General features: G+C 35.1%; 1 protein-coding gene across 1 annotated transcript; it reads left to right on the top strand.

The window, feature by feature from the left end:
- The first annotated feature begins 10 nt into the window (after nt 1-10).
- On the top strand, nt 11-1,320 carry LOC107853061 (probable LRR receptor-like serine/threonine-protein kinase At3g47570). The gene is made up of 2 exons (XM_047403500.1): nt 11-916; nt 1,020-1,320. Exons 1-2 carry the CDS (start codon nt 295-297, stop codon nt 1,130-1,132), a joined length of 735 nt encoding a protein of 244 aa, XP_047259456.1. The 5' UTR covers nt 11-294; the 3' UTR covers nt 1,133-1,320.
- Nucleotides 1,321-11,185: the final 9,865 nt, after the last annotated feature.

Below are 11,185 nucleotides of genomic sequence, written 5' to 3'. Positions count from 1 at the left end.
TTGGAATTCCTTGACCTTTCTCACAATAATATATCTGGAAGCATTCCCAAGTCTTTGGAGAAGCTTCAAAACTTGAAGTATTTCAATATTTCTGTCGACAAATTGTATGGTGAAATACCCTCGGGAGGTCCTTTCAAGAACCTCTCGAGTCAATTTTTCATCTACAATGGAGCATTGTATGGTTCTTCAAGATTTAGTGTCCCACCATGCTCTACTTCATCAAAGCACAGATCAAATCGGAAAAAAATTCTAGTTCTTTTTCTTTTGCTCGCAATTGCAGTTGTATTTGTTCCAATGACCTTTGTGCTGCTATGGATAAGGTATAGAAGAGGTAAAAGTGTTCCTCAGGAAGCTGACTTATTGTCTACCGTAGCAAGAGAAAGAATTTCATTCTATGAATTTCTCCGAGCAACTAATGCGCTTAGCGAGAGTAATCTGATTGGTTCTGGAAGTTTTGGCTCTGTTTACGAAGGCATTCTCAGAAGTGGAACTGCCATTGCAGTTAAAGTGTTCAACCTGCATTCAAGAATTTTTGATAAGGGATGTGAAGTTTTGTGTATCCTTCACCATAGGAATCTCGTAAAAGTCATTACTAGTTGTTCAAATCTTGATTTCAAGGCTTTAGTTCTCGAGTATATGCCTAACGGGAGTCTGGAGAAGTATTTGTATTCGCACAACTACTTCCTCGACATCCGGCAGAGACTAAGCATAATGATAGCTGTGGCATGTGCATTGGAACATCTCCATCATGGGTGTTCATCGGTTGTGATTCACTGTGATCTAAAGCCTAGTAATGTCTTGCTGAATGAGGATATGGTTGTCAACCTAAGTGACTTTGGCATTTCAAAACTACTTGGTGACGATGAGATTGATTTATTCACTGAAACCTTAGCAACACTGGGTTATATTGCTCCGGGTACATCTCTTTGTTTTGCTAATTATTTGAACATTAATTATTCCTTTCTTTTTTCCCCACTTATAAAGTATATTGCATCTTTAAATGAATTATTTGACTGTAGAGTATGGACTGGATGGACTAGTGTCAACAAAATGCGATATCTATAGCTACGGGATCATGTTGCTTGAAACGTTTACTAGTGTCACACCCCTTTTTCAACATCCAAAAGATTAATTTTTAAGTTCGAAAGGGTTTTATTATTAAGTGACAAAAAATGAAAATTCTGTTCCGAAAATGATTTTTTATAATTAAATTTCGAGTCGCAACTTGGCATAATCTAGTGTGCCAAGTCACCTTTGGAAAATTCTTTTCTAAATGGTTTGATTCTTTAAAACTGGTTTGCGAATAGAGATTCCGGCTAAGGAATTCTGTTGACCGAGGGGAAGGTGTTAGGCACCCCTCGATCCCGTGGTTTGACCACGGTCACTTGGCGGAGCGTATAGGCTAATTTGACATTATGAATATATAAACCACACAAAACATGCAAAACAATCAATCAAGAAAACAAAATAAAACAATCCAAAATTTAGTGTCCAGTCCAATTATACAGTCCAAAAATAAAAAATGTGTAAAAATAAATCTTACTCTAAATTAATTCTAGACTAATGCTCTACCCGACGCCTCGGGCCTTCATCACTAACGTCCTCCAGGTACATGATACCTCGGGCCATTCCCCGGTGAATAAATATATACAGATACTTTGGGGCATTCCCCGGCCAAATTATACAATTGATTCAAAATTGATAAAATCAAACCATTCAATCAAATTTCAAACATTCAATCAACCCATAATCTCTAGATTTTGCCTACCCGACCTACGTCTTGCCTATTCCAATCAGCGTATCTTGATACTACCAAATTCAATTAATGTTTATTTCAAGTCAAACAACTAATGAATCAAACTAATCAAAATTCACTAATTATATCAAGTTTTCAATTCTCATCCCACTTATTCTATTTTTATACCAAATTCCAACGATTCAAGACAGTTATCTCAACAATCCACAACGATCTATTCAATGAAATCGAACACCAAATTAATGTCGCCAAACTTCAACCACACATCAGGCAAATCAAACACGTATAGTAAAGTAAACTTAGAAGAGATAGAGTTGGACCTTAAATGGGCTTTTATATGTCGGATTGTGTGATTAGAAAATGGAGCCGGATTCGAAATATCCCGGTTGAACCTCAAACGACAACCCCCAACTCGATATCCACTTCAAACTCATAGTCCGATTGAAAACCCAATTTCCGAACAGAAATGAAGAAGAAATATCGAACCAAACGGGGTCAGTCTTGTAAAGAAACGAGAGGTACCCGTACTTAATTCCAAAGGAGCCAACCCATGTAGAAATCCCTAGAACCAACCTAGTTTCGGTGTTTTTGGGGGCCTTAAACCGATCTGATTGATGAACAAAAACCAATTCCGGTGACCCCCTAAAACATCTTGACCATTCACCCCAAAAAATCAGAGAAAAACAAAGAGTTTTGGGAGATTTTGTGATGAGAACGATCAGACAATGAAAGAGAAACCAGTTCCAATGAGCTTGAGGCAAAATCCGGTGAGCTTAGACCGAGCAATGACGAACACGGGTCACTTCCAGTGAGATTTTGCCAGAGAATATCCAGAAACTGACCAAACCTTGTTCAAACTCTCTTCATCCTCTCAATTTACCCTTACTGTACTCTACTCTCTCTCTTCGCCGCCCTCTCTTGATCTACTCTCTTCTCGCCATCTTACTGTGTTGTTATTCTTTGTGATTTGTATTTGTGTAGTGTGTGCGTTAATGGTGGTTTCTCGTGAGTGAGATCTGCTATGGTGAGGATGAGGGATCGTATATGGGTGAAGTATGGTGAATGGAAAATATTAGTGAGGGTGTCTGTGAGTAGATGTTGGAGAAGAAGGTGAATTCTTCTTTTTTTTTCGTGTGCTGTAAGTGGAGAGTATTGTTTTTTTTTGGTCAGCTCCCCTTTTTCTGTGTGTGTGAAGTGTTGTTATATTGTGAGTGGAATTCAATTCCAGTGAGGTGAGGGTGGGGTAGTGAGGTAGGGTAGGTGGGGTAGAGGTAGGGTAGGTGAGGTGTAAGGATAAAGTTTGTTATGATAGGATCAAAACAAGATAAAATTTGTTAAGGGTTGTTATTTTTGTCATTTTATGGAGGGTATAATCACGTGGGTAAGGGTGTATGATAAAGTGAGGTAAAAATAGTAAAATTGAACTTGGGAGGGACAAAATTAGGTGTCTACAACTAGGATAAAGCCTAATGAGTTTGAGGGAGATCTTACCTTGAAGCAATGGGTGTTATTGACTTCCAGAGAGTAAAGGACTTCGTAGATGCCAACTTGCTAACATCAACTGGCAATCCGTTACAGAAGGAGCTAGACTTTGTGGCATCAATCATGAAAGTGGCATTAGATTGTTGTGCTGAATCTCCGGAGAGAAGGACTAACATGAAAGATGTTGTAGCGATGCTGCAGAAGATCAAGATTAAACTTCTTGCAAGCTAAGCATGTTCTTGGAATCTCTCGTCGCTTCAAGTCACTTGTTTGTTGAAAATGTTTGCTAAATTAGTGGAATAATGTAAACATTTCTTTCTTTGCTTTGTTTTAGCACTTGATTTACTCTTAATATTAATGTTGCAAAATGATGGAACTTGTAAATATAAATTGAATAACAAAAATCAAATTAATCCTCTTGAAAATCTCAAGCTGAATAGTTTTTTTTTTTTAAATTGTTAGAGGAATTAACATGAATACAAATAGCAATTAATACAGTAAATGTTTTAGATGGGAAACACTGATGACATATAACATCAAGACAACTAACAGAAAGAGCAATGACAAAAGAAAGGGTAGCTCGGTGCACGAAGTATCTTGTATTCACGCAAGATATAGACAAGTCTCGCACCCAAGGGTTGTAATACAGGCAACATGCCTGACACAAACATCAATGACCAATTCCACAACTTGAATATGTGACCTATAGGTCCCTCAAAGATAAATGAAGAAGAAACATACTCCCTCCATACCAAATTACTAGTCCCAAATTGAGATGACACATTGTTTAAGAAAAATAATTAATAACATGGCTAGTTTACAATAGTACCCCCTATTAAATAATGTTTACATTTTAATTTGAAGAAAAAGTAATTAATGCAAAGGGTAAACATGAAAAAAAAAATTTGTTTCTTCTTAATTGATTGAAAAAGACAAGTAAAATGAGAAATCAAATTAGGAAATTTGGGACGGGTAATTTGAGACGGGGGAGTAATTAAGTTCCTAAATTTCTGTTCTTTCAATAAAGTACAAAGTCAACCTCCATTCTTCAAAGATTTTCCAAATTAACCAATTCTTTACACCACAACTCTTTTTGTTTTCACATTCTTACCTCAGAGTTTTGAATTTTCCATTTGTTGTTGCTCATTGCCTTGCCATGTCCAAACTATATCTTATAGTGAAGGCTTTAATCCTTGATCACTAAACTTCCTGTATTCTGTAGTGTCTCCTGTTTTTTTGTTCACTTCTACATCATGGAAAGATGGCGTAATCTCAAATATCTCTGCATCAATTGCTAGTTGCCCTTTTCTCCCTTACTTGCTTCCTTGCATATTCACCGTCCCGTGTTTCTTCTTCACCCGTTGAATACATAATGATGTAAATAAGTTTTTTTGTAGACACACGCAGCAGAATACTTGTAGGACGTTCTTTCTAATCCTAACTCCTTTCTAACAATAGCTAATTGGAAGTGTCGTTTGAATGAGAACTGACTTGCCGTCTCGAAAAAGTATTTGGAGTTTGGACCTATCAGAGAAATAATTTTGCCACCATTATTAGGTTGCAAGTTGACCAAGTCTTCGAGGTCCACATAAGCTAGTGAACCAATTAACTGAAGAGCCAAATAACAGCAACCAATAGAAATTAATTTTGTCAACTTTTTAATAATAAAAATTTATTAAAACATCTCTAAAACAAGTAAACGTTACCGTCAACGTTTGTGGTGGGATGGAACATATTAGTACTCTTTAAATTACAGGTCTCAGGTTCGCATGCTATGAATAGCCTCAAAATAAAGTGGCTTTCAAATTTTGACCCGAAATAAAAAAGCTTGATAAAAATAGCCTTCAACTATTAAGTGCTACATTTTCAAACAAAATTGACCCTGACCAATGGAGTAAATTACATAAATATCCTCATAATGGATAACAAGTCAATACTTATGCATCTTTTATTTTTTTCTCTTTCTAATTTTACTTTGATTTTTATTTTTTATTTTCTCTTTTTATTTTTTATTTTTTCTTGGCCCTTACTTTTTTTCTTTTTCCTCTCAACTTCTTTTTTTTTCTTTTTTATTTTACTTTAATTTTTTTCTCATTTTTTTTTGTTCTTCTTAGTTTGTCTCAACCCTTACTTTTTTTTCTTTACTCCTCTTAACGTCTACTTTTATTAAAAAAATACTTTTGTCATATTTTTTTTTTTTAAACTTTTCTCGGCCTTTATTTTTATTTTTATTTTGATCAACCTTTATTTTTGTCCATTCTCTCTCAACTTCAACATTTTCTTTAATTTTATTTTTAAAATATTTTTCTTCATTTCTTTTTTTTTTTTTTGTAATTTTTATTATTTTTTTTCTTTTCTTCAATTTCTTCCAATCAAGTTACATCTCATAAGCAAGAGTTGACGCTATCACATTATAAAGGCAAGACTTATGACTTTCAAACAACAAAATATGTCTCATAGACAAGAGTTGACACTAACATATTGAAGAGACAAGACTTATGACTTTCAAACAACAAGTTATGTTTCATGGGTAAGAGTTGACACTATCACATTATGTTTTGATTTATGAAATGTTTTATAATTCTTATCTTACAGGCAAGACTTAGCTCATGGACTTTTAAACAACAAATTATTCCCCATGGGAAAGAGCTGAATCTGTTGTTTTACAGGACCGGAGAATAGGGAAGACTATTGGAATTGGATATGAGTCACAGGGACTGTATCGCATATCAAAAACACCACCACCAGTTGCGTTCACTTTTGTTGCCTCAACTGATCTTCTCCACAGTTGTTTTGGTCACCCAAGTCTAGCAAAGCTTCAGAAATTAATTCCTAGTCTTTCCACTTTGTCTTATTTTGAATATGAGTCTTGTCAACTTGGAAAACACAGTCGAACTTTGTTTCCCAAAAGAGTCAATAACAGGACCACATATATGTTTGACATTGTTCACTCAGATGTATGGGCTCTTAGTCATGTTGTTTCAAGTTTAGTATTTTAGTATTTTGTTACCTTTATTGATGATTTTTCTTGTTGCACGTGGGTATTTTTAGTGAAAAATCATTCTGAACTATTCTCTATTTTTCAAAAATTCTATGCTGAAATAAACAATCAATTTGGTGTTTCAATTAAGATACTATGCAATGATAATGCAAAGGAGTACTTATCATCGCCCTTTGCCAGTTTCATGTCGTCTGAGGGAATCACTCATTAGAATTCTTGCGCATATACTCCTCAACAAAATGGAGTCTCCGAACGTAAAAAGATGTATCTCATTGAGACAGCTCGAACTTTACTCATACACCATCACACTCCTCTTCGTTTTGGGGGGGATGTTGTTCTCACTGCTTGTTATTTGATAAATAGAATGCCCTCCACTGTGTTGCAACAACAAAGCCCTTACTCAGTTCTCATTCATGGTCAAAATCCTTATTGTCTACCTGTGAGAGTGTTTGGATGTACTTGCTTTGTCCATGATCAAAGTACTATAAATGACAAACTCCAATCGAAATCAATTAAGTATGTCTTTCTAGGAAACTCTTGTCACCAAAAAGGTTACAAGTGCTATGATCCAAAATTGAATAAATATTTTATCAGTGCAAATGTGACATTTTTTGAAACATCTCCCTATTTTACACCAAGCACTACAAGCAAACCACTACAAATCATTCTTCTAGACAACCGCCAAACCACTCTTCCTCGTCCTTTTAAAGTATACACCCGACGTGATCGTCCACTTAACAATACTAATGATAGTACTACTCCTAGTCCAGATACACTAGTAGCTCCTGATGATTCATCTCATTCTCCTTCGTCACCTGCTCCATTCATGCCTTCAGCACATACAGTGACCCCACCAATCACCATATATAATGGTATACGCATTACTCAAAATCAACAACCAGACAGATATAACTGTTTAAGTTATCATCGGTTGTCCCCATTATATTATACCTTTGTATTCACCCTATCTAATGTACCTATACCAAAGACTGTTAGCAAAGAATTAGAACATCTAGGGTGGAGAGATGCTATGATTAAAGAAATGAATGCTTTACAGACTAATAACACCTAGGAATATGTCCACTTACTGAAGGGGAAATCTACTGTTGGAAGTTGATGGATCTATACAGTAAAGGTGGGTTCAAATGGAACAATTAATTGGATGAAAGCTTGCCTTGTTGCTAAAGGATATACCCAGATTTATGGTCTTGACTATGGTGACACATTCTTTCCAGTTGCCAAAATTGCATTTGTCTGACTGCTTATATCCTTGGCAGCAATGCATCATTAGCCACTACATTAACTAGACATTAAGAATGCATTTTTGCATGGCAAACTTATTGGGAAAGTTTATATGGAGAACCTCCTGGATTCGTTGCTCAGGGGGATTCAAAATTAGTTTGCCATCTCAACGGCTCTTTATATGACCTCAAGCAATCTCCGAAAGCATGGTTTAGCAGATTTAGTTCTGTTTTCCAACAGTATGGGATGTCTCAAAGTAAATAAAATCACTCTGTTTTCTATCGACATAATGGTCCAACAAAGAACATTTTTCTGGTCATTTATGTTGACGACATTGTCATAACTTGAAATGGCTCAGAAGGAATATCTCAGCTAAAGCAATATTTGTTCAGTCACATTCAAACTAAAGATTTGGGGAAGTCAAAGTATTTTTCGGGAATTGAGGTAGCACAATCCAAAACAAGTATTGCTATTTCACAAAGAAAATATGCTTTGGACATATTAGAGAAGTCATGCGTGTTAAATTTCAAACCAATTGACACTCATATGGATCCAAACATAAAACTCGTTCCTGGACAGGGGGAGCCATTGAAAGATCCCAGTAGATATAGAAGATTAGTCGGTAAATTAAACTATCTCACTATTACACGCCCAGATATTTCATTTGCAGTAAGTGTGGTTAGTCAGTTTCTCCAAGATCCATGTAAAGATTATTGGGATGCAGTGATTCACATCCTCAGACACATCAAAAAAGCTGTAGGACAAGGATTATTGTATGAAGACAAAGGTCAAACAGATATTGTTGGATATTCTGATGTGGATGGGGCAGGGTCTCCTATAATAATCTAGATTTTAATGAGGGTTAATTGGTTAATTAACCATTATTATTATTGTTAATTAATAAAATTTGAGTTGGCAAGCCAAAAGATAAAAACCCTCCAAAAGACAAAAACCCTCTCCTCTTATATTTGTGGCTGCACATTCTAATGAGGGAGTAAAAGGTAGGGTAAACAGTTTCTTATGTTTTCAAAAGTAGCAACTTTTTCGAAGGAGTAGAAAAGAAAAGAATTAGGGAACTTTATCTCTTTACTCTTGGAAGAGAGCGAGCCAACAATGTAGAATAACATTAGCCAGTAACACTTACTTGCGAAACTTTATATTTATAAGGTACGAATCTTCTACCTAATTCTTTATCATGAAAACTGTGCACACAAAGAGTATTTCAGAAGATTGGTCCTAATGGAGTTAACGAGATAGAGTGAAATCTATCGATTAGTTAATGATTGTTTTTTATGATGTAATGATTGAGCAATGAGTAAAGAGAGAAAAGGCACCATATTCATGTTTTGGGACTCCTAATTTTGTATTGATATTAATTGATTTTAGATATGTTAACTTCCTGAACGTGAAAACAAAAGTACTTGTTGTACAACTTTGCAAATTCTTTGCATTAGTGGAGTTTTGAATACGCATTTAAGAGTTTCTTATAATGTTTGTGGCTAATGAGATCAAATGATTAGGTAACTAATTTGAATGAGATTATTATTGAGAAATTAGGTTGTATAGAGATAATTTTTAATTCATTGCTTAAGGTATGAGATACTAAGGTTTAGCTTTAAACTAGAAGGTTAGGAGTATTGAGACTTGACATCGACTAGCACAATTGACATCGTTAAGTCATATTTTTATTAGATTGAAATCATTGGAGGATGTTTGGTTGGTGTACTATGCATTGCAAGGTTGAGGAACTTGTCATTCACGAGGTAAGTTTGACTTTAAGCTTCGGTTACTTGCTTTTCAAATTTATTTTTAAGATATATTTAGATCTGCCCAGTCCATGTGTTGGGACAAGCGTGTGCTTGGAAGAATCAATGGTTTTCAAGGACAGACACATATACTTTATGTTTATGAATACTAATACTCCTTTTAAAATTATTTCATGATATGATATGATTATTTACTATGAGATTGGGGCATTGTGTATGCTTCATAATTCATCAGGGCATTGTGTATGCTTCCTAATTCCGTTGGGGCATTGTGTATGATTCCTTTGAGCATTGTGTAAGCTTCCCTTGAGCATTGTATATGATTTTTGGTTTGATATTGGACATTGTGAATGTTTTCCGAGTATTGTGTATACTCTTGATATTTGGCACATATTGTATGTGGCCTGGAACTTCTGGTGTTGGGTAATTACTTTGTTTTCAAATGGTGATAAGTACTTGGTATAAATTGTATTGAGATATATAGTTTCCGAGGAATTATTATTGGTCTCGTTGGATATCTTATTATGATATACTTTCTGTATATAATAATTATATGTTCTTGGTGTTGTTGTATTTTCCAATACTTGTCCCAGGAGTACTTAAAGTAGTGAGCTGAGGATCTTACTGGGTTATATTTATATAGCAATCCTTACTTGCATACCTGCAGATACGGTCGTGGAGAGAGAGACTTGTGGCTGATGATCTTTACGTGTGAATTTTGTTCCTAAGGTGAACCTTCGCGTTGTTCGTGGAGGCTGTCATCCAGCTTTAGTTATTTTTAGCTTATATTTCTTTTTGTTGGGTTGCTTGTCCGAAAGCTGAACTCATGTAACTTTATTTAGATGCTCCATGATCTAGAGTGGGGTTTGGGTTAGAGATTTGTTACCTAAACTACTGTTGTTTTCGTAAATCGTTACGCGATATCTTGCTGGATCATTACTTTGCGTTTAATGATTATATCGTGCATTTTGAAGTTGTACACATTTTTATCTTAGTGTTGTATACATTGTGAATGTGGGGAAAGTTGGTTCTCCCGACAAGAGTTGTTAGCGGGAGCCAGTCACAACCATGAGGTTTTTGGGACGTGACATCTCCGTCTGATAAACACTCCACTTTTGGGTATTGTAGCATGATTAGAGGCAATTTAATTTCTTGCAAAAGTAAGAAGCAAGATGTTGTTGCCAGATGTAGTACAGAAGATGAATATCGAGCTATGGCCCTTGCTACATGCGAGCTTATTTGGTAGAAACAACTTCTCCAAGAGTAAAATATGCTGAATTCAATCAGATAAAGCTAATATGTGACAATCAGGCTGCGCTACATATTACATCAAATCCAACTTTCCATGAAAAAATAAAACATATAGAGGTGGATTGTCATTTTATTAGTTAGAAGATTGAGTCCGGGTGCATTGCCACTAGCTCGTCAGTTCAAATGACCAATTAGCAGATATTCTTACTAAATCCTTAGAGGAGCTTTGATTGAATATATTTCCGGCAAGCTCGGAGCATATGACATGTATGCTCCAGCTTGAGGGGGAGTGTCAAGATATTGTCAGATAGTGTATAAATGTCAAAGATATAATTTATAAAACATATACACATGTATACATTAAATATACACGCCTATAGAAGATATATACACAAATTTACAAAACATATGCTACTTAATATAATAAATTGATAATATTTGGTAGTAAATTAACGATATATTAGAAGTAAGTTTTAATTTAAAGTAGAAAACTAGAATTTCAATTTAAAATCATTAAATAAAAAAATATAAAAAGTAAGGACGAAGGAGTGAATGAATTTGGGGAATTTTATTGATTGCAAAATAATCCAAAATTTATAATTTACAAGAATGAAAAATCTACAAATTATGCATCATTTTTTCCAACTCATTCATGCTAATATTAACGGGAACTTGCATTGGATAGTC

Source organism: Capsicum annuum, unplaced genomic scaffold, assembly GCF_002878395.1.
Source record: "Capsicum annuum cultivar UCD-10X-F1 unplaced genomic scaffold, UCD10Xv1.1 ctg4335, whole genome shotgun sequence".
NCBI lineage: Eukaryota > Viridiplantae > Streptophyta > Magnoliopsida > Solanales > Solanaceae > Capsicum > Capsicum annuum.
Note: the sequence above shows the minus strand (reverse complement) of the source record. Positions and strands in the feature narration are given on the sequence as shown.